The 23,823-nt window shown below is 39.7% G+C and overlaps 2 protein-coding genes across 51 annotated transcripts in view; both read left to right on the top strand.

The window, feature by feature from the left end:
• The window catches only part of CCDC171 (coiled-coil domain containing 171), a 416,355-nt gene that overhangs the window by 18,294 nt on the left and 374,238 nt on the right, over nt 1-23,823 (top strand). For all 50 annotated transcript variants that reach the window (XR_010113576.1, XM_063609154.1, XM_063609151.1 and 47 more), the window contains 2 exons: nt 4,493-4,628; nt 11,722-11,896. Coding sequence is in view for 49 of the 50 variants with exons in the window: in XM_063609154.1 (XP_063465224.1) it covers nt 4,493-4,628; nt 11,722-11,896 (311 nt within the window). In the remaining variant the exon portion in view is untranslated. The remainder of the gene's footprint in view (nt 1-4,492; nt 4,629-11,721; nt 11,897-23,823) is intronic.
• LOC129490381 (non-histone chromosomal protein HMG-17-like) lies at nt 22,146-22,406 on the top strand. Its single transcript, XM_055294205.1, has one exon. It carries the CDS (start codon nt 22,146-22,148, stop codon nt 22,404-22,406), a length of 261 nt encoding a protein of 86 aa, XP_055150180.1.

Raw genomic sequence — 23,823 nt, 5'->3', positions numbered from 1 at the left:
GCCCATGTAGTAGTATTCAGTGACATTTTTTACTTTCTTGTACATTTTATTTTGCTTGGATTAATAATTACGTGGTTTCTTTTTTGGTTTGTTTGCTTAGTTTCTATGAACTTACCAGGAATTCAACTTCATGCTCCAAACACATTACATAAATCTCTCTCAATATGTTTTTTGTTTTCATCATCATCATCATCTTCTTTTTTTTTTTTTTTTTTAAGACAGGGTTTTGTTCTGTCACCGAGGCTGTAGCGCAGTGGCACAGTCATGGCTCACTGCAATCTTGACCTCCTGGGCTCAAGTGATCCTCCTGCTTTGGCCTCCCAAAGTGCTGGGTTTACAGGTGTGAGCCACTGCACCTGGTGTGTTTTCATCTTCTTAAAGAAATCACTCCTGGAGGCTTTGACCAGTCCTGCTGGAACAGATTTCCCTTTAAGTGCTTTGCTGCACAAGTGTCATCTTAGTATTTCCTCCCGTCACTATCCTGGAAATCCCTCTGCTATTTTCTTGTGTCGAGTACCCTACTTCTAGAATCCCATGTCTTTCTCTTTCTCATTTTGATCCTTATTTTGGTGGAGTAAATGTTCCATTAGTCTCCTGAGAAAGTTCATGGGAGATAAATATTTTGAGGCCTGGCGGATCTGAAATTGTCTTTCTTGTAGTCTTGTCTTTGGATGATAATTTGTTGGGTATAAAATTCTAAGTTAGAAATGATTTTTCCCTTGGAATTTTGTTGGGCATTGCAGCATTATTTCCTAATTTCCAGTGTTTCTGTTGAGAAATGATGTCAGACATTTTTTTTTAACTTTTATTTTAGGTTCAGGGATACATGTGCAGGTTTGTTATATAGGCAAACTCGTGCTATGGGGATTTGTTGTACAGATTATTTCATCACCTGGGTACTAAGCCTAGTACCCAATAGTTATTTTTCTGCTCTTCTTCCTTCCCACACCCTTTGCCCTTAAGTAGTCCATTATTTTTTTCTTTGTGTCCATGAGTTATCATTTAGTTCCCATTTATAAGTGAGAACACGTGGTATTTGGTTTTCCTTTCCTGGGTTAGTTTGCTAAGGATAATGGCCTCTAGCTCCATTCATGTTCCCACAAAAGACATGATCTCATTATTTTTTATGGCTGCATAGTATTCTATGGTGTATATGTACCAAATTTTCTTTATCCAGTCTGTCATTGATGGGCACTTAGTTTGATTCCATGCCTTTGCTATTGTGGATAGTGCTGCAGTGGACATTTGTATGCATATGTCTTTATGGTAGAATGATTTATATTCCTCTGGGTGTATACCTAGTAATAGGGTTGCTGGGTTGAATAGTAGTTCTGTTTTAAGCTCTTTGAGGAATCACCATGTTGCTTTCCAGAATGGTTGAACTAATTTACATTTGCCATCATCAGTGTATAAGTAAGTGTTCCCTTTTTTCCTGCATCCTTGCCCCCATCTATTATTTTTTGACTTTTTTTTTGAGATGGATCTCACTCTTTCACCCAGGCTGGAGTGCAGTGGCATGATCTTGGCTCACTGCAACCTCCTCCTCCCAGGTTCAAGCAATTCTCCCTGCCTCAGCCTCCCCAGTAGCTGGGATTACAGGCGACCGCCACAACGTCCAGCTAATTTTTGTATTTTTTAGTAGAGACGGAGTTTCGCCATGTTGGCCAGGCTGGTCTTAAACTCCTGACCTCAAGTGATCTACCCGCCTCGGCCTTCTGAAGTGCTGGGATTATAGGCATGAGCCACCGCGCCCGGCCTTATTTTTTGACTTTTTAATAATGGCCATTCTGACTGGTGTGAGATGGTATCTCATTGTGGTTTTGATTTGCGTTTCTCTAATGATCACTGATACTGAGCTTTGTTTCATATGCTTGTTGGCTGCATGTATGTCTTCTCTTGAAAAGTGTCTTTTTATGTCCTTTGCTCACTTTTTAGTGTTTTTTTTTTTCTTGTAAATTTGTTTAAGTTGCTTATAGATGCTGGATATTAGACCTTTGTCAGATGTATAATTTGCAAATTTTTTTTCCCATTCTCTAGGTTGTCTGTTTACACTGTTGATAGTTTCTTTTGCCATGAAGAAGCTCTTAAGTTTAATTAGATCACATTTGTCAATTTTTGCTTTTGTTGTGATTGCTTTAGGCATCTTTGTCATGTCATCTTTGCCCGTTCCTATGTCCAGGATGGTATTGCCTAGGTTGTCTTTCAGGGATTTTTATAGTCAAACATATTTCTTAGTCTTTTGTATAAAACCTATTTATTTCTCTCTAGGGTTTGGAGGAACTACTTTTTTGTTCCTTGTTTTCTGAAATTTCCATACATTTAACTTGTGATCTTTTAATAGGCCCTTTTGGTTTGAAACTTATATCCTTGGGAATCTGCCTATTTCCATGGATTTTTTTCTATAACAGTTTCCTCCCCTTCAGAGAGACATTGTAGTGCAGTGGTTAAGAGGATATATCATGGAGCCAGGCTTTCAGGATTTGAATTTCAGCTCTGCCCCTCACTAGCCCTGTGAACTTGGGTAATAGGAGGTCATAATACTACCAATCTCATGAGATTATTGTGAAGAATAAATAAGTTTATATATGTAAAATGCTTAGAACAATGCTTACAAAATATTAAGACTATTTAATGTTATAAATTTATTTTTTCTCATTGTGCACCTTTATTTAGATTTTGAACTTCTTGGACAGTCTTCTAATTTAAAAAATTTTCTATTTTTCATCTCCATCTCTTTTTTTGCTTTATTTTCTGGGAGATTTTTCTTTTATTTTTATTTATTTAGTTTTTCATTTTCTTAGTTTGTGTTTTTGATTTCTTTTCCTTTTCTTTTTCTTTTCTTTTTTTTGAGATGCAGTTTCACTCTTGTTGCCCAGGGTGGAGTGCAATGGTGTGATCTCTGCTTACTGCAACCTCTGCTTCCCGAGTTCAAGGATTCTCCTGCCTTTGCCTCCCAAGTAGCTGGGATTACAAGCATGAGCCACCACACCCAGCTAATTTTGTATTTTTAGTAGAGGCAGGATTTCACTATGTTGGCCAGGCTGGTCTTGAACTCCTGGCCTCAAGTGATCTGCCTGCCACAGCCTCCCAAAGTGCTTGGAGGCCAGGCGTGAGCCACTGCACCCGGCTGTGTTTTTGATTTTTAAGAGCTGTTTTTTTTTTCTCTGAATATTTCATTTCTCATTGCAGTCATGGATGTGACATATGGATGATATACTCTCTCCTATTTTTTTAGGAGACAATGTTAGTTTTTTTTTTTCCCTCTTCTAAGTTGTCATCTTTCTGCATAGTCTTTCAAGGCATACTTCTTTCCATGCACCATGTTTTTGGTCTCTGTTTATCATATTAGATGCTTACTAAACTTTTGGTGATTGTTGGCTATCTGCTTATATTGAAGAGTAGGGGCTTAACCTAAAAAAGATGACTGGAAGCTCAGTGTGTGAGGCTTTGTGTTTGTGGCGTGCTCTGTAGGGTTATATGGTTAAGCTGTTTTGCTAGAGAACCACTGGCATCAGTATCTTTAGGTATTTTTCACCTGGTTGCTTAGGTTCTGTAGGGAAGACACTTCCAATCTCTGCTTGACTGCCATCGTTCTGGCAAGAACATTCTGGCAGGACAAGTAGTGTTAAAACTCTAGAGTGCTCTTTCATTATATAACTTTTAACTCAAGCTTCTTGTATATAGTATAAAAAACTTAGGTCATTTGTATCTAATGTCTTCTGATCCAGAGACCCTCCGTTTTATCCTCTCCAGGGACTAAACCCCTAGTGTTTTTCTGCCAGACTGGGAAAGAGATAGGTACCCAGTTGTGTGGTATAGGGGATAGGGGATCTGAGGATGTAATTATTTTGTTGACAGACTTTCAAATAATTCTCCTGTTTTCTGCTCTACTTTTACCTCCATTTTCAAAGGTGTTGCCAATTACTGAGCTTTTGGGGGTTATCAGTTACCACTTGTCCACATGCATTTCAGCTTCCAGTAATTTTTTGCTATTATCTCATCTTTTGTGTTCTTTCTCTTGTGAGTTTATACCTCTAAATTCTGTTTGCTGTTATTTTAATTTTCAATTTTAATTTTTATTTTTGGGAGAGAGTAGTGTGCTTTAGTCTGACATTTTTCTTTTTGTATTATGTATTACATTTACAAGAAACAAAATATATTATTTACAAAGAAAAAAGTGGGAGAACGCAGTCTCTTCCCAAATTATCCAGCTTGTGATATGATCAGACAGTTTAAGTAGCAATCTTGAATAATGTGGTAATTTCCCATTAGACAGTGGTTTGTTGCTAGGTATCTATCTATCTATATACACTACTTTGTATTTCTGCATAGCTTTTGCAATGGACATCTTTTGCTAGATTGTGAACTCTAAGTCAAGAACCATGTCATGTTCTCTTTGTTTTTTGAAAAATAAGTTATCAGAAATAACAGAAATGCTCTGAAACATGCTTTATGAGAAGCATACACATTTTACTGTAATCTCATTTTATAGGTTGAAGAATGCCTCATTGAATGTAAAACAAATACTTAAAAATGAAACAGAGTTGGATATTACTGCTGATCTCAGGAAGAAACTCTGTTGGGCTAAAAAAGAAAAATTAGAAATAACAACCAAACACAGTGCAGAGGTACAATTTATTTTCATCTCAAATAATGTTAAAAGTTGAGTTTGATTTTTTAGATTTATTTCATATGAAAAACTCCATGTTTAACTTTTATAACTATACCATTCTTGCGTTTAAAAAGGAAATTGTAATAAAGAAAACATGATTTTAAAATGTAGTGTAATTGCATAAGTGTTAAAGTAGAACTTTAATGAATTATGTTTATTTGTATGTTATCTTAGATTTATTTTAATTAATGGGTTCAATTGATTAAAATTATTAATTTATGAACATGTTTGATGATTAAAGGATTTGCAAATCAGACATTTTTGAAATCATAATGTAGGTTCCTTTAAGGTCTCAATTGTGGAGCAATCTCTTAAGTAAATTTGAGTATGGAATTTTTAATCATAGTTCAATTCATAAATTGTCTTAGTTTATAAGTCATTATTTCTTTTGTTAGTATGTATGTGTGTGTATATATATTTCATATGTATATATATATATTCCAAGATAGTTTTCCTTCCCTTCTAAGATAGTTCATGAGTCATATCTTTATGCCTCTTCTCTCTGCTGTGTTTTTTCTCCTTTTTTCTCTGCTAAATCTTATTTATTCTTAAAACTCAGTTTAGGCCACCTGGTGTAGTGGGAAGAGTATCAAATTACACAGAGCTCAATTCATTCCTGGCCTTTCTATTTACAAGATGCGTCATCTTGGGCTACTTATTTATCCTGTACACCATTGGTTTCTCATTGTGAACTGCTGGTCCCAAAGGGTTGTTGTGATAATTAAGTGAAATAAAATTTGGAAAGTGCTTGTGTACTGTAATAGTAGCTGTAATTTATTGACAGTTAAGTGTAAACAGTATGTTTTTCTTCCCTTTTTGCTAAGTTCTGCAGTTCTCATGTTGGGAAACCTTTTAATGTCTCTCTAAGTGAAACCGGCTACTACTTTGTTCTTCCACAACATGTTGCTGTTACAGATATTTTAGAACTAAAACATTTATATCATGCTTACCTGCTCTTCTTTAGTTTGTAAACCCCTTGAGAGCTGAAAACAGTGATCACACTTTGTCTCCATATTGCTCATGTTTACTGGCACATAGTAGGCCGTCAGTAGTTGTGTATTGAATAAATATATGAAAAGGGCCAGGTGTGGTGGCTCATGCCTATAATCCAAGCACTTTGGGAGGCCAAGGTGGGTGGATCACTTGAAGTCAGGAGTTCGAGATCAGCCTGGCCAACATGGTGAAACCCCATTTCTACTAAAAATACAAAAATTAGCTGGGCATAGTGGTGCACACCTGTAATCTCAGCTACTTGGGAGGCTGAGGCAGGAGAATCGCTTGAACCCTGGAGCTGGAAGGTTGCAGTGAGCTGAGATCGTGCAACTGCACTCCAGCCTGGGCAACAGAGGAGAGCATGAAAAGATGATTTTTTTTCAGGGTATCTAAGGAGCAGTGGTATTGCTGATTGAAATAACAAGAGATGAATATATAATCATTTTCTTTGTATTTTTTTAGTACCAATTGAGGTAATATTATTATTACAACTTTTCTTTTTTTGAGACGAAGTCTCTGTCACCCAGGCTGGAGTGCAGTGGAGTGATCTCGGCTCACTGCAACCACTGCCTCCAGGTTCAAGTGATTGGAGAATCACTTGCCTCAGCCTCCCCAGTAGCTGGGATTACAGGCATGTGCCACCATGCCTGGCTAATTTTTGTATTTTTAGTAGAGATGGGGTTTTACCATGTTGGCTAGGCTGGTCTTGAACTCACCTCAGGTGATCTGCCCACCTTGGCCTTCCAAAGTGCTGGGATTACAGGTGTGAGCCACCGCGCCCAGCCCAATTGAGGTAATTTTTAAGTGATAATTGAAGTAATTGCTTCTATTTACATTGTAATAATCCATATAAAGTGGTATGTATTAAATGTATGCTAATTATTCATAAACTCTAAAACTTATATATTTATTTTTTTTTTGAGGCGGAGTCTCGCTCTGTCGCCCAGGCTGGAGTGCAGTGGCACAATCTTGAGAGTATTAGTGTGATGATAATCATTCCTCTATTAAATAAATTATCTCACAGCCAGGTGTGGTGGCTCATGCCTGTAATCCCAGCACTTTGGGAGGCCAAGGCAGGAGGATTGCTTGTGCCCAGGAGTCCAAGACCAGCCTGGGCAACAGAGTGAGACCCTGTATCTACAAAAAATAAAATAAAAATAAATATATTCTTTCATAATATGTTTATAGTTGTCATTAGATTTCTCAGCAGAACACACTATTCTCTTTTATTTGATCAAAATGTTTTGAAGTATATGTTCACATTAAAGAGATAGGAAATTATCTTAGAGAAGGAAGACAGTTTTCTTAAAACAGGAAATTATAATTGGTTCAACTCTAGATTTATGTTACCAATTATTATTATTTTTTCAATTATTTCTTTTTCTTTTTCTTTTTTTTGTCTCAGTCTGTTGTCCAGGCTGGAGTACAATGGTGCTATCTTGGCTCACTGCAGCCTCTGCCTCCCAGGTTCAAGTGTTTCTCCTGCTTCAGCCTCCTGAGTAGCTGGGATTACAGGTGCCTGCCACTGTGCCTGGCTAATTTTTGTATTTTTAGTAGAGACAGGGTTTTACCATCTTGACCAGGCTGGTCTTGAACTCCTGATTTTGTGATCCACCCGCCTTGGCCTCCCAAAGTACTGGGATTATAGGTGTGAGCCACCGCGCTTGGCCAAATTTTTGTACTTTTAGTGGAGACGGGGTTTTACCATGTTGGCCAGGCTGGTCTCGAACTCCTGACCTCGAGTGATCCACCTGCCTCAACCTCCCAAAGTCCTGGGATTACAGGTGTGAGCCAGTGAGCCACTGTGCCTGCCCTTCAGTTATTTCTTTAGATGATCGTACTTGTATTATGTAGTTAAATTTTTTAGCCATATAATCTCCAAGTGTACCCATCAGGAAGCAAGGCAGAGAAGAATGCAGTGATCTAAAAACAAAGGCCATATTTGCCTTATCAGGTATTCCTAATGCAAACACAAATCATGCACAGTGATTGGCACAAAATATCTTTAAAGACTTCTCTCGGAGTTTTATTGTTGGGGGATCTTGGGAAAGTTACTTCATTTTTCTGAGCTACAGGTTTCTTTGATAGGTATTCAAATAATAGATTACTGTTGAAAGGATTTATTAGTAGACAAGAGGGTATGGGGAGAAGAATTGCTTATAGACTCATACATTCCAGATGAGACTAAGTTGCATTGATGTAGATGATTGGGATGGGAAAATACCGTAAGGTTTTTAGAATCATTTGAGCGTAACAATAAAGTTGTGGAAAATAGGACAAGAAGACTGTGAGGCTATTCAGATATCTCACTGGCCCAGATAGTGATGACAGAGCAAGAAAATCCAGATAAATTAGAAAGAGAGAGGGTAAAGGAGAGTGACATAACTGTTTTTTTTTTTTTTTTTGAAACAGGGTCTCACTCTGTCACCCAGGTTGGAGTGCAATGGTGTGATCTTGGCTCACTGCAGCCTGGTCTCGAACTCCTGGACTCAAGTGATCTCCTACATCAGCCTCCTGAGGAGCTGGGACTACAGACATGCATGTGCCACCATGCTTGGCTAATTTTTTGTATTTTTGTAGAGGTGTGGTTTTGCCATGTTGTCCAGGCTGGTCTTGAACTTCTGGGCTCAAGTGATCCACCCGCCTTGGCCTCCCAAAGTGCTGAGACAACAGGTGTGAGCCACTGTACCTGGCTGACATAACTTCTTTTAGCCAAAAAATACTGGAAACTTAGGACTAGTCCGTAGGCTTTATGGCCTGAAGATATTGTGTGACCCAGCCAGTACTCTTGAGAGCAGGGATTCTTAAGCTGGAGTCCTCCGAAGGAGAAATCAGGGAATCTGTGAACATAGATGGGGAAAACTTATAATTTTATTTTTATTAACCTCTAGCTGATATTAAGCATTTCCTTCAGTTCTGAAGGGCTTGACCCAGCCAGTCCTCCTTTTAACAAGTCATAGTAGTGTTAGCAGTACTTTTGAGTATCATCAATAGAAATCACAGATACATATCACATTTTAGAAATTATAGTTACAGGATGGGTGCCATGGCTCACACCTGTAATCCCAGCACTTTAGGGGGCTGAGGTGGGTGAATCACTTGAGGTCAGGAGTTTGAGACCAGCCTGGCCAACATGGTGAAACCCTGTCTCTACTAAAAATGCAAAAATTAGCTCGGTGTGGTGGTGCGCACCTATAATCCCAGCTACTTGAGTGGCTGAGGTGGGAGACTCACTTGAACCTGGGAGGCAGAGGTTGCAGTGAGCTGAGATCATGCCACTGCACTCCAGCTTGGGCAACAGAGCGAGACTCTGTCTCAAAAAAAAAAAAAAATACAGCTACATATCATATATCATATTTCAGTTACTGTGTGTGTGTGTGTGTGTATACATGTATATATATTTGTTGTTTTAAATCTTTTTTTAGAGACAGGGTCTTGCTCTGTTGCCCAGGCTTGCATGCAGTGATGTGATCATTGCTCCCTACAGCCTGGAACTCCTGGGCTCAAGTGATTTTATGCTGCAGCTTCCCAAGTAGCCAGGACTGTAGGTGTGTGCCATCACACCTGGCTAATTTATTATTGTTATTATTTGTAGACATGGGGTCTTGCTCTGTTGCTCAGGTTGGTCTCAAACTCCTAGCCTCAAGCAGCCCTCCCTCATCAGCCTCTCAAAGTGCTGGGATTGCAGGAGTGAGCCACCGCACCTGGCCAGCATTTTAATTTTAAGTAATGTACTTTGTGCCCTTGAAGAGGACGTAGTCAAGGAAAAGGGAGGCTTTGGTTTGCACAAAACCACTCCCATGTTCTTAAGTCTCTGTATTATGCCAGGAAAGTACTAGTATTTTGACCTTATGAAATGATTGTAGGCTAATGTTGAATTCAATTTTCAGTCAACCATCCAAGCAAAACTGTTAAGAGTTAACTTACGAAATCCACATTGATCTTGTACACGTTCTCCAAGTTCTTGTGAATACCAGATTAGCAAGAGCTTTCAGTTCTTCTGCTATATAAGCTATTTCCTCCTGGAGCAGACTGCATTTTTCCTTCTGTAGCATACTGAGATCTGAGTCAATCTGTGGTGAACAGAGCGGTGTAGGTGGCTCTTGCAAATCCTCCTGCAAGGCAGATGCTTCAGGTGTGGTCATTACTAAATCTTTCAGCAAGGAAAGGCTGGTTACCTCAGTCAGAGAGGAGAGGCTGCTTTTTTTTTGGTAAGGAATGTTCAGGGGAGATTTGAGAGTTCATAGTTTTTAGGTTTGTTTAATTCTGAAAGTCCTCATCCTATGTTCTTCCTACTTAATATCCAGCTGATACCATCTTAACAGAAGAAACTTGGTGAAACTCTTCATTGAACTTGTAATTTTGCATTTCCCATAATTATATTTTCAGGTTTGTTCATAACCTTATCTGCCCTGGGGCTGTACTAAATAAGCAATTATTTTAAAGTCATCATAAAAACTGTAGTTTTTCTAACTGTCTTGAACTTAGATTCTAAAGCTCTGAGATTATCATTTTGTTTTTGTAAATTCTCTAGTATAGTGAGATTTAGCCTTTCTATCCCTCAGGCCTTATAGTAAATCAATACTGGCATCATAGTTAAGTGCGTTCACTACTTCATTTTCCGAAGGCTTGTTTTCAACTGGCACTTCATCCTAAACAACTGCACACCATAATTTAAAGAACTGTGATCCCACTGTATGCTGTAGATCACTAGAATCCCATTTCTACCTGCAAAGAGGCTTTCACTGTGTTCAGGCTTAAATATGTTAGCCACCCAATATTACAAACCCATCTTGAGACAATTTCTGATACCAAGAACAACATTACTGGGTGTTCAGTTAGGAAAACAGAAACCATTATAAGTCTTACAACAAAGGGACATTAGTAGCGGGTATTGGTCACACAGGTACTAGAAAAGTGGAAAAGACAACTAGAGGAGATTAAGACAGCCCAACATTAAGAACTGCTTCTATTCCCAAGGTTGATTAGAGCTAGAACTGGACAAAGCAAGGCCCATGGAAGGAGGGACTATCCATAAGGATTTGCAGCCACAGACAAGAGAGGGATAACTGCTAGAGGTAGATCTAGAAAGGCAGAAATAACTTGGCATCTTCACTTCTCCTGCCGTCAATCATTCCACATGTGCCTCTCATTGATCAAGCCTATTGAGAAGCCAGTTGTCTCTGACCTTCTCTCATGCTACTTCAGAAGGATCACAAATTCGATATTCGTTAACTTAAATCCCTGCAAAATTGGCACTTTTATTACTTTATGATCAGTGATATCATAATCAAGAGAAATAATACAGACAATATTTATTAAACTATACTTTGATGCAATTTGTTTATTGGTTTCATTTAGGGAATAGAAGGAGGAGAGGAAAGAATGAATTTTTAAGTGCTTAGTATGTATCATGCATTTTTTTTTTTTTTTTTAGGTATGAATATTTTCTTTTCTTTCCGTTTTTTTTTAGACGGTCTTGCTCTGTCCTTCAGGATGGAGTGCAGTGGCATGGTCTCTGCTCACTGCAACCTCTGCCTCCCAGGCTCAAGCAATCCTTCCATCTCAGCTTCCTGAGTAGCTGGGACTACAGGCACATACCACCATGCCTGGTTAATTTTTGTATTATTATAATTACAATTATTATTATTTTTATAGAGACAGGGTCTCCCCATGTGGCCCAGGCTGGTCTTGAACTCCTGGGCTTAAGTGATCCTCATGCCTTGGCCTCCCAAAGTGCTGGGATTACAGGATTGAGCCACCGTGCCTGGCAAAGGTGTGACTATTTCTGATTAAAACATGTAATTTATCTTTAATTTTATAAAAAGTTCTTACAAGATTTTTTTCTTTTCCTCTAGTGGATTCTCTAAAATAAAAAACATAATGAGTGTCATTTTATAAGGTAGTGCTTTCTTTCCAGTGATTTAGAATATATAAATTTATAAATTTTTGCCTTGTATATATTATGGAAACAAGTTTCTCTAAGAAACTTAAATGTTTGAGTGTATGATCTCATAATCTTTGGACACATGTTGATATCAGGAATCTGTTTTTAGCTGGCAAGATATGAGAGCCAGATTGCCAAGCTACGGTCCGAGGTTGAAAAGGGAGAAGCATTGCAACAAAATCTGGAATATGACCTAGCTGTTGCTAGAAAGGAAGCTGGTCTTGGAAGACAGGCTGCTGAGGAAAGATTAGCTGAGGCACATAGGATCCAAGAAAAGCTCTGTGGTAAGACTGTTTCTATTTCTTCTCAAGTTTAGGGTTGTAACCTGATTGTATATCACTCCTCGCTGTTGTGTGTACATCCCATACAGGGTTAGAGGTAAGATTTTGATTCGTTGACTGACTTTTGATGTACAGACTTAGCTGGGTATGTATAAAAAGTCTTCTGGCAATTTTGTGAACATTTATCTACTTTACATTAATTTTTTTATGCTGTGCATATATGGAAAAAGGAGTTCAAAATTCTCTTAGTCACTTTAGAAGCACTTCTTCCATGAATAATCAACAGAATCACAAAGGGATTTTTGTTTGTCTTAAACATATACTCCAGGCTCCCCATCACATATAATCTGAATCCAAATCTCTAGCTTGAGAATCTATATGTTCAAGAAGCACTGCCTCTTTCTTTTTTTTTTTTTTTAATTTAATTTAATTTTTTTTTTTGGAAGTTGCAATTTCTTTTTTTTTTTTTTTATTATACTTTAGGGTGTTAGGGTACATGTGCACAATGTGCAGGTTTGTTACATATGTATCCATGTGCCATGTTGATTTCCTGCACCCATTAACTCGTCATTTAGCATTAGGTGTATCTCCTAATGCTGTCCCTCCCCCCTCCCCCCACCCCACAACAGTCCCCGGAGTGTGATGTTCCCCTTCCTGTGTCCATGAGTTCTCATTGTTCAATTCCCACCTATGAGTGAGAACATAGCACTGCCTCTTTTATTGATTTTGCCAGGTTTAGAAATCACTGGGCTAGAGCATGGTGCCTGGAAAAGAAAAAGTCACTGGATTTAATCTTCAAAAGCTATCTGTTATATAGCCCTTGGACTTAAATAAAGCCTTTCTATTTACATATAATATATAAAAATAAATGTGCCTAGATAGCCATATCACTCATAACAAGCACCCAGATCACGGAACAGAAAATGATCAAAAGCCCTTCTACATGGATAACTACTATACTGGTTTTTAATAGTGTAGATTAATTTTGCCACCTTTTTGTACTTTATATGAATGGAATAATAAAGTATATATTCTTTTGTTTCTGGCTTCTTTCCTCCAACATTATGTTTTTGAAATTCATGCGTATCATATGAGAGCTTTGTATTGATGTATAGTATTGTGTAAACATTCCACACTTGCATTTATCCATTTATTATTGATGGGCGTTTGAGTAGTGTCCAGTTTTTGATTATTAAGAATAATGTTGCTATGAACATTCTTGTACACAGCAGGTTTTAATTAAGAGAACACTGAATGTGAATTCGGATTTAGATTTAGGTCCTGGTTCTACATGGTACTGGTATAAAAATAGGCATGTAGACCAATGGAACAGAACAGAGTACCCAGAAATAAAGACAAATACTTACAGCCAACTGATCTTTGACAAAGCAAACAAAAACATAAAGTGGGGAAAGGACACCCTATTCACTAGTAGTGCTGGGATACTTGGCAAGCCACATGTAGAAGAGTGAAGCTGGATCCTTATCTCTCACCTTATATAAAAACCAATTCAAGGCCGGGCGCGGTGGCTCACGCTTGTAATCCCAGCACTTTGGGAGGCCGAGGCGGGCGGATCACGAGGTCAGGAGATCAAGGCCATCCTGGCTAACACAGTGAAACCCTGTCTCTACTAAAAAATACAAAAAATTAGCCGGGCGTGGTGGCGGGCAACTGTAGTCCCAGCTACTCGGAGAGGCTGAGGCAGGAGAATGGCGTGAACCCGGGACGCGGAGCTTGCAGTGAGCCGAGATCGCGCCACTGCACTCCAGCCTGGGCGACAGAGCGAGACTCCGTCTCAAAAAAAAAAAAAAAAAAAAAAAAAAAAACAAAACAAACAAAAAAACAATTCAAGATCAAAGACTTAAATCTAAGTCCTGAAACCATAAAAATTCTAGAAGATAACATTGAAAAAACTATTCTAGACATTGGCTTAGGCAAAGAGTTCATGACCAATATCCCAAAAGCAAATGCAACAAAAACAAAGATAAATAGATCTTTAAACTAAAATTAAACTAAAAAACTAAGTAAACTAAAAAGCTTCTACACAGCAAAAGAATAGTCAGCAGAGTAAACAGACAACACACAGACTAGGAGAAAATGTTCACAAACTATGCATCTGACAAAGGAGTAATATCCAGAATCTACGAGGAACTCAAATCAGCAAGAAAAAAACAAACAATCAAAAACTGGGCAAAGGACATGTATAGACAATTCTCAAAAGAAGATATACAAATGGCCAAAAAAGTATGAAAAAATGTTCAGTATCACTAATTATCAGGGACGCAAGTCAAAACCGCAGTGAGATACCACCTTACTCCTGCAAGAATGGCCATAATTTAAAAATAAAAAAATAACAGATGTTGCATGGATGTGGTAAAAAGGGAACACTTTTACACTGCTGGTGGGAATGTAAACTAGTGCAATCACTATGGACATAGTATGGAGATTCCTTAAAGAACTAAAACTGGAAGCATTCCCTTTGAAAGCTGGCACAAGACAAAGATGCCCTCTCTCACCACTCCTATTCAACATAGTATTGGAAGTTCTGGCCAGGGCAATCAGGCAAGAGAAAGTAATAAAGGGTATTCAAATAGAAAAAGAGGAAGTCACATTGTCTCTGTTTGCAGATGACATGATTGTGTATTTAGAAAACCCCATTGTCTCAGCCCAAAATCTCCTTAAGCTGATAAGCAACTTCAGCAAAGCCTCAGGATACAAAATCAGTGTGCAAAAATCGCACGCATTCCTATACACCAATAACAGACAAACAGAGAGCCAAATCTTGAGTGAACTCCCATTCACAATTGCAACAAACAGAATAAAATACCTAGGAATCAACTTACAAGGGATGTGAAGGACCTTCAACTACAAACCACTGCTCAAGGAAATAAGAGAGGACACAAATGGAAAAACATTTCATGCTCATGGATAGGAAGAATCAGTATTGTGAAAATCGCCATACTGCCCAAAGTAATTTAGAGATTGAATGCTGTCCCCATCAAGCTACCATTGGCTTTCTTCACAGAGCTGTTAAAAACTACTTTAAAGTTCATATGGAACCAAAAAAGAGCCCGCATAGCCAAGACAATCCTAAGCAAAGAGAACAAAGCTGGAGGTATCACACTACCTGACTTCAAACTATACTATAAGAATACAGTAACCAAAACAGCATGGTACTGATACTAAAACAGATATATAGAGCAATGGAACAGAACAGAGCTCTCAGAAGTAACACCACACATCTACAACCATGTGATCTTTGACAAACCTGACAAAAACAAGCAATGGGGAAAGGATTCCCTATTTAATAAATGGTGTTGGGAAAACTGGCTAGCCATATGCAGAAAGCTGAAACTGGAACCCTTCCTTACACCTTATACAAAAATTAACTCAAGATGGATTAAACGTAAGACCTAAAACCATAAAAACCCTAGTAGAAAACCTAGGCAAAAGCATTCAGGATATAGGCATGGGCAAAGACTTCATGACTAAAACACCAAAAGCAATGGCAACAAAAGCCAAAATAGACAAATGGGATCTAATTCAACTAAAGAGCCTCTGCACAGCAAAAGAAACTATCGTGAACAGGGAACCTACAGAATGGGAGAAATCTTTTGCAATCTATCCATCTGACAAAGGGCTAATATCCAGAATCTACAAAGAACTTAAACAAATTTACAAGAAAAAAATCCCATCAAAAAGTGGGCAAAGGACATGAACAGACACTTCTCAAAAGAAGACATTTTTGCAACCAACAAACATATGAAAACATGGTCATCATCACTGGTCATTAGAGAAATGCAAATCAAAACGACAATGAGTTATCATCTCACACCAGTTAGAATGGCCATCATTAAAATGTCAGGAAACAACAGATGCTGGAGAGGATGTGGAGAAATAAGAATGCTTTTACACTGTTGGTGGGAGTGTAAATTAATTAAACCATTGTGGAAGACAGTGTGGCGATTCCTCAAGGATCTAGAACTAGAAATACCATTTGACCCAAACATCCCATTACTGGGTATGTACCCAAAGGGTTATAAATCATGCTGCTATAAAGACACATGCACATGTATGTTTATTGTGGCACTATTCACAATAGCAAATACTGGAACCAACCATTGATGGCCATCAGTGATAGATTGGATACAGAAAATATGGCACATATACACCATGGAATACTATGCAGCCGTAAAAATGAGTTCATGTCCTTTGTAGGGACATGGATGAAGCTGGAAACCATCATTCTCCACAAACTAACACAAGAACAGAAAACCAAACACCGCATGTTCTCACTCATAAGTGGGAGGTGAACAGTGAGAACACATGGACACAGGGAGGGGAACATCACACACTGGGGCCTGGCAGGGAGTGGGGGGCTGGGGGAGGGATAGCATCAGGAGAAATACTTAATGTAGTTGATGGGTTGATGGGTACAGTAAACCACCATGGCGCATGTATACCTGTGTAACAGACCTGCACATTCAGCACATGTATCTCGGAACTTAAAGTATTAAAAAAAAAAAAAAAGAACTAAAAGTAGAACTACCATTTGATCCAGCATTCCCACTACTGGGTATCTTCCCAGAGGAAAAGAAGTCACTATATGAAAAAGACACATGCACACGCATGTTTACAGCAGCACAATTCACAATTGCAAAAATGTGGAACCAGCCTAGAAGCCCATCAACCAATGAGTGGATAAAGAAAATGTGGTATAGGCTGGGCGCGGTGGCTCACGCCTGTAATCCCAGCACTTTGGGAGGCCGAGGAGGGCAGATCACCAGGTCAAGAGATTGAGACCATCTTGGCCAAGGTGGTGGAACCCCGTCTCTACTAAAAATACGAAAATTACCTGTGTGTGGTGGTGCACGCCTGTAGTTTCAGCTACTTGGGAGGCTGAGGCAGGAGAATAGCTTGAACCCAGGAGGGAGAGGTTGCAGTGAGCCAAGATTGCGCCACTGTAGTCCAGTCTGGTGACAGTGAGACTCCATCTCAAAAAAAAAAAAAAAATGTGGTATATATACACCAAGGAATACTACTGAGCCACAAAAAGAACGAAATAGTGGCATTTGCAGCAACCTAGATGGAGTTGGAGGCTATTATTCTAAGTGAAGTAACTCAGGAATAGAAAACCACTTATAAGTGGGAGCTAAGCTATGAGGATGCAAAGGCATAAGAATGATATAATGGACTTTGGGGACTCTGGGGAAAGGACGGGATGGGGGTGAGGGATAAAAGACTACACATTGGTTACAGCGTACACTGCTTGGGTGATGAATGCACCAGAATCTCAGAAATCACTACTAATGAACTTTTGCCTGCAACTGAACACCATCTTTTCCCCAAACTAGTGAAATAAAAAATAAAATGTGAAAAAAATTGTCCTTGATTAAAAAAAAAAAAAAAGAAAGTGCTTTGTTAACTTCATGGGGCTAAAGAAATGTTAAGATATAATTTTCTTTTCTTTTTTTTTTTTTTTTTTTGAGGTGGAGTCTCCCTCTTTCGCCCAGGCTGGAGTGCAGTGGTGCGATCTCGGCTCACTGCAACCTCCGCCTCCTGGGTTCAAGCAATTCTCTGCCTCAGCCTCCCCAGTGGCTGGGATTACAGGTACCCACCACCACGCCCGGCTAATTTTTTTGTATTTTTAGTAGAGACGGGGTTTCACCATCTTGGCCAGGCTGGTCTTGAACTTCTGACCTTGTGATCCACCCGCCTCGGCCTCCCAAAGTGCTGGTATTACAGGCGTGAGCCACCGCGCCTGGCATGTTAAGGTATAATTATTGTAACTGTTAAGATCCTTAGTTTTTTTTTTTTTTTTTTTTTTTTTGAGACGGAGTCTCGCTCTGTCACCCAGGCTGGAGTGCAGTGGCGCAATCTCGGCTCATTGCAAGCTCCGCCTCCCGGGTTCACGCCATTATCCTGCCTCAGCCCCTCCGAGTAGCTGGGACTACAGGCGCCCGCCACCACGCCCGGCTAATTTTTTGTATTTTTTAGTAGAGATAGGGTTTCACTGTGGTCTCGATCTCCTGACCTCGTGATCTGCCCACCTCGGCCTCCCAAAGTGCTGGGATTACAAGCATGAGCCACCGCTCCTGGCCAAGATCCTTAGTTTTGTTCAGCTGTCTGGGGTTATTGACATTGGTCAGAAGTACTTTTGATTGTGTAGAGAAGAAAAAGTAGTATCTGTTACTCACCCATGCAAGGTTTACAACTGACAATCCTATAACAAAACACAGGTTAACAAGAGAAAAGCGTAACAAATTTATTTAACAAAGTTTTAGATGACATGGGAGCCTCCAGAAATGAAGACGCAAAGAACCAGGGAAAACCGTATTTTTATGTTAAGTCTGATGAAAGAAGTGGATAGTTGTGGAGAACTATGACTGGACAAAAGGATATGTTCCAATGTAATAAACTGAGTAGGAAACCCAGCAAGCCTGTTTGTTCAGTAACATTTCTTTCTTCCAGGTGATAGATCACCTGAGGGCCCCATGACCTACTTTCAGAGGTAGTAGGTCAGAAAGGTGACCTTTCTAGATTTTATGTCTTGCTTTGGGGAGAAAGAAGGGTAGAAGACAGGAAGTCAGAGTAACCTTCCTTCTGAGGCCCTCCTGTCTTCTGCAGGTGAAAAATATTCAGCATACCAAGTCACCATAATTGGGGGTATTGTGTTCTGAGCCCCAGTAATTACCTTTGGTGTTTAATAATAGTTACACCACTACCTGGAATTTAGGAATATAAGAATTGGAAGGCACTAGATATGAAAGTTCATGACTTTCATTTAACTATGAGGAAAGTGAAGTCCTGGAAAGATGGGAAGTTCCTTGCTCAGAGTCAAACAATTTCAACAGACATTCTACAGAGTAAGATAGAGAGATGACTATTAATCACAGGAAAAATGCGTAACCTCACTTATTATCAGGGAAATGCAAATGAAAACCATAGTAGATGTTATTAACCACCTATCAGATGGCTCTAATTGAAAAGATTGTCAATACCAAATATTGGTGAGGATATAGAGCAACAGGGACTCATACTTTTTGTTAATGGGAGTGTAAAATGATACAACCACTTTGGAAAAAAACCTGGCAGTTTCTTTTAAAATAAACATGCATTTATCTTATGAGCCAGCAGTTTCACTCTTTATTATTTCCCCATGAGAAAGAAAAACACTTGTCCAAAATAGACTTGTAAAAGAATTTCATAGCAACTCCATTCATGGTGGTCCAAAGTTGGGGAAAAAGATATTCATTAACAAGAGAATGAAGAAACAATTTGTGTTATATAATGAAATGCTACTCAGCAATAAGAAGGAACCAACCACTAATGTATGCAGTAACATGAATGAATCTCCAAAACATGCTTAGTGAGAGAAACTTTACACTCAAGAGGACATCCTATATGGTTCCATTAACATAAAGTTCTAGGATAGGAAAAACTAATCATTGGTGAAAAAAAGAATCTAAACAGTGATTGCCTCTGCAGGGTGGGTTGGCAGTGGATTTGACTGGGAAAGAGTATGAGGGTACTTTTTGGGTTGAAGGAAATGTTCTGCATTTTGACAGGTGTTTGGGTTACATGAATGTATTTATTCATAAAATCTCTTTGAACATTGGCTCACACCTGTAATCCCAGCACTTTGGGAAGTGGAGGCAGGTGGATCGCTTGAACCCAGGAGTTCAAGACCATCCTGGCCAACATAGTGAAACCCGTCTCTACTAAAAACAAAAACTAGTCAGGCATGGTGGTGCACGCCTGTAATCTCAGCTACTCAGGAGGCTGAGGCAGAAGGATCACTTGAACCCAGGAGACAGAGGTTGCAGTGAGCTGAAATCGTACCACTGCACTCTAGCCTGGGTGACAGAGTGAGACCTTGTCTCAAAAAAACAAAACAAAAAACTCCTTGAACAGTACATTAAAGATTTGTGCATTCTACTAGATGTAAATTTTATCTGTAAAAAAATAAAACTATATTAAATTCTGATTAATGATATACATGCTGAACTATTTAGGAGTGAAATGTCCTGATGTTTGCAACTTGCTTTGAAATGCATAAAATGTATGATGGACTGCTGGGTGGATAAATGAATGCATGCATTGAAGAATGGATGAATATCTGATAAAGCAAATATAGCAAAATGTTAACAATCCTAGAGTCCAGGTTGTGGATATATGGATGTTCACTGCACAATACTTTCAACTTTCTGTGTTTTTAAAATTTTTGTAATGAAATGTTGAGGGTAGTGTAAAAAGCCTAATGCAGTTATGAGATAATCCCATAAAAATGGAGAGAATAGGGGGTGTGACAAGAGAAAATTTTGGAAGCTGGAAAGTAAATGGATGACGAATAACTGAGTTAGAGAGACATTAAAATCCTAAGTCAGGAATGGGGAAAACTGAAAGAGAAATTCTTAGTCAAAAGGCTTATAAACTGGAAGCACCAGATACCATTGGAATTATGTATGGGAGTAGCAATAGTGAGTAAAATAAGGAGGGTTAGATGAAAGCTGTTTGAGAGGCAGATAGGTCCTTAGATTTCCTTCCAAGAGCATGCTACTCTGGGATTACTTAAGAATTGCTAGTGGAAGTCAGGAGGTTTAATCCTTGGAGATGGCGAAATAGTCTTTTGACTGGCAAAACCGGGAAGATTCTGAATGCTGGATATTGAGGAGCCATTCCTTCCAGCTTCCCTTTAATTAATTAGTTTATTATTATTATTATTTTTAGAGACAGAGCATCACTTTGTTGCCCAGGCTGGAGGGCAGTGGTGTGGTCATAGCTCAGTGCAGCCTTGAACTCCTGGGCTTAAGCCATCCTCCCACCTCAGTTTCCTGAGTAGCTAGGTCTATAGGTGTATGCCACCACACGTGACTAATTAAAAAAAATTTTTTTTTTTGTAGAGACTAGGTCTTGCCATGTTGACCAGGCTGGTGTCAAACCCTTGGCCACAAGCAATCCTCCAAGCTTGGCCTCCCAAAATGCTGAGATTACACGTGTGAGCCACCATGCTCAGCCTCCAGCTCCCTTTATATATTGACTTTCCCAAAAGCTAACACCTGGATTTCTACACTCTATGCCGGATGTTGGAGGACTCTTTTGTGTGTCGCCTGACCAAGCTGATATAGTTTGGCTCTGTGTCCCCTCCCAAATCACATCTTGTAGCTCTCATAATTCCCATGTGTTATGGGAGGGACCCAGTGGGAGATGATTGAATCATTGGTGTGGGTCTTTCCCGTGCTGTTCTTGTGATATGGGTCTCACGAGATCTGATGGTTTTAAAAATGGGAGTTTCTCTACACAAGCTCTCTTTTTGCCTGCTGCCATGCACGTAAGATATGACTTGCTTCTCCTTGCCTTCCGCCATGATTGTGAGGCCTCCCCAGCTATGTGAAACTGTAAGTCCAATAAACCTTTCTTTTGTAAATTGCCCAGTCTCAGGTATGTCTTTATCAAAAAAACAGACTAATACAAAGCCAGGAGGAAGAACCTAGTGATACTGATGTTGGAGGTTTCCCAGTAAATGAGCCATCCAGATCCTTCTCCAGTGAAGACTAAAGTTGTTAACTTCCACCTTGAAGCTCAGATTCTAGGTGGTGGGTATATTAGTGTATAAACTGTATTACATTTATAGTTTCTCACTTTTAATGACAGTAGACAACCAAGAGTTACCAGATATATGAGGAAACCCTCTAAAATGGAGAGAAGAAATCAACTTCGAAGAAACAGAGGCTCTGCAGGGAGAACATTTAAAACAAGTAGCATTAATTTCCTCAGATCGGAAAGAATATATTTCATCTACGAAGTAAGAACCAGATGTTATAAAAGATGAAATCTCTTAGAAATTAAAAATATGAGGCCAGGCGCGGTGACTCACGCCTGTAATCCCAGCACTTTGGGAGGCCGAGGCGGGTGGATCACGAAGTCAGAAGTTCAAGACTAGCCTGACCGATATGGGGAAACCCTGTCTCTACCAAAAATACAAAAATTAGCCAGGCGTGGTCGCAATTGCCTGTAATCCCAGCTACTCGGAAGGCTGAGGCAGGAGAATCGCTTGAACCTGGGCGGCAGAGGTTGCAGTGAGAATGCACCACTGTACTCCAGCCTGGATGACAGAGTGAGACTCTGTCTCAAAGAAGTTACAAATATGGAAGCAGTGTGAAGAAGAGGCAAGGAGGACGCCCGGACTGACCAAAGCCCACATGCCATTGCATCCCTGCATCTGGTGCTACGTCTTACTAGCATCACCACCATGCCCAAGAGAAAGCCTGAAGGGGATGCTACAGGAGATAAAGCCAAACTACAGAGAAGATCCGCAAGGTTGTCTGCTAAACCTGCTCCTTCAAAGCCAGAGTGGAAGCCCAAAAAGCCTTCTTTGCCCCTGCAAAGAAGGGAGAAAAGGTTCCCAAAGGGAAAAGCTGATGCTTACAAGGAGGGAAAGAATCCTGCAAGAAATGGAGATGCCAAAACAGACCAGGCACAGGAAGCTCAGTGTGCTGGAGGCACCAAGTGAAATGTGTGCATTTTTGATAACTGTGCACTTTTGGTGACTACACAGTTTGAAATATTTTTCAACCAAGTTTTATGAAAATGCAGACTTCGTTTTTTTTTTTTTTTTTTTTTTTTTTGAGACAGAGTCTCACTCTGTCACCCAGGCTGGAGTGCAGTGGCATGACCTCGGCTCACCGCAAGCTCCACCTCGGGTTCACGTCATTCTCCTGCCTCAGCCTCCCGAGTAGCTGGGACTACAGGCACCCACCACCATGCCTGGCTAATTTTTTGTATTTTTTTTTAGTAGAGACGGGGTTTCACCGTGTTAGCCAGGATGGTCTCGATCTCCTGACCTTGTGATCCGCCCACCTCGGCCTCCCAAAGTGCTAGGATTACAGGCGTGAGCCACCGCGACCACCTGTGTTTTTTTTTTTAAAGCTATGTTGTTGCCCCACAGAAAACGTCGCTGTTTTTTGGGAAAGGGACATGTGTTACTACTAGAATGTCTCTGAAGTGGATTGATGGGGGGAAAACACCTTTCCCTTCTAGTTTTGAGAGACTTCTTCTTGGCTCCTAGGCAGAGAGATTCCCTGATATTGACACATATAGCCACCTTGGCACAAACACCTTGTGGTGTGGAAAAACAAATTTGTTTTTATGTCCTCTTCTCCCTTCCACCCTCAGCATAAACTTAACTCCCTTAAGCCTAGACATCTCTTGGCTCCCAGTAGTTGGTTGCCAGTGTATCAGGCAATCTGGACTTCCCAATGACACCACTGAGGTGGCACTCCTCAAAATAGCAGCACTTCTGTTTCTAGATTGTAGATCTTTAGATAAAACCTGCCATTTTCATTTCACTTCCTAAAAGTCAGAGTCGGCTTGTGAAAAGTTGTGAAACAACATGTTAATGTGGAATGTCAACCCCACTCTAAACTCCCTGTTCAGAACATCAAATGAGGACTTCATTGGGTTTATAGTGGCTTTCTGATTTTGGTAGTCCTTTGAAGAAGGGGGTTTGAAAGTTGCATACTGTTAACTGAAATACCTGCCTACAATACCATTTTTGTTTGTGAAAAATATAATTAATAAAGTTGGAGACAGTTTGGCTTGAAAAAATTAACAAATTAAAAATATGAAGGCAGGAATGAAAAATGTCCCTAGAAGCACTGGAAGATGAAGATGGAAGAAACCTCCCGGAAATCAGAATTAAAAAGACGGAGGTAGAAAAATAGGAGAGAAGAGATGAAAAAAATTTGAGGACCGATTTGAATAATAGGGAATAGTGAAAGACGTAAGAGAGAAAACAGAAATGAGGCCGGGCGCGGTGGCTCAAGCCTGTAATCCCAGCACTTTGGGAGGCCGAGGCGGGCGGATCACGAGGTCAGGAGATCGAGACCATCCTGGCTAACACAGTGAAACCTCGTCTCTACTAAAAATAC

This window comes from Symphalangus syndactylus, chromosome 9 (assembly GCF_028878055.3).
Source record: "Symphalangus syndactylus isolate Jambi chromosome 9, NHGRI_mSymSyn1-v2.1_pri, whole genome shotgun sequence".
NCBI lineage: Eukaryota > Metazoa > Chordata > Mammalia > Primates > Hylobatidae > Symphalangus > Symphalangus syndactylus.
Note: the sequence above shows the minus strand (reverse complement) of the source record. Positions and strands in the feature narration are given on the sequence as shown.

What these genes read in the sequence shown, in the direction of transcription:
- LOC129490381 (XM_055294205.1), top strand. Translation starts at nt 22,146, where the DNA reads ATGCCCAAGAGAAAGCCTGAAGGGGATGCTACAGGAGATAAAGCCAAA.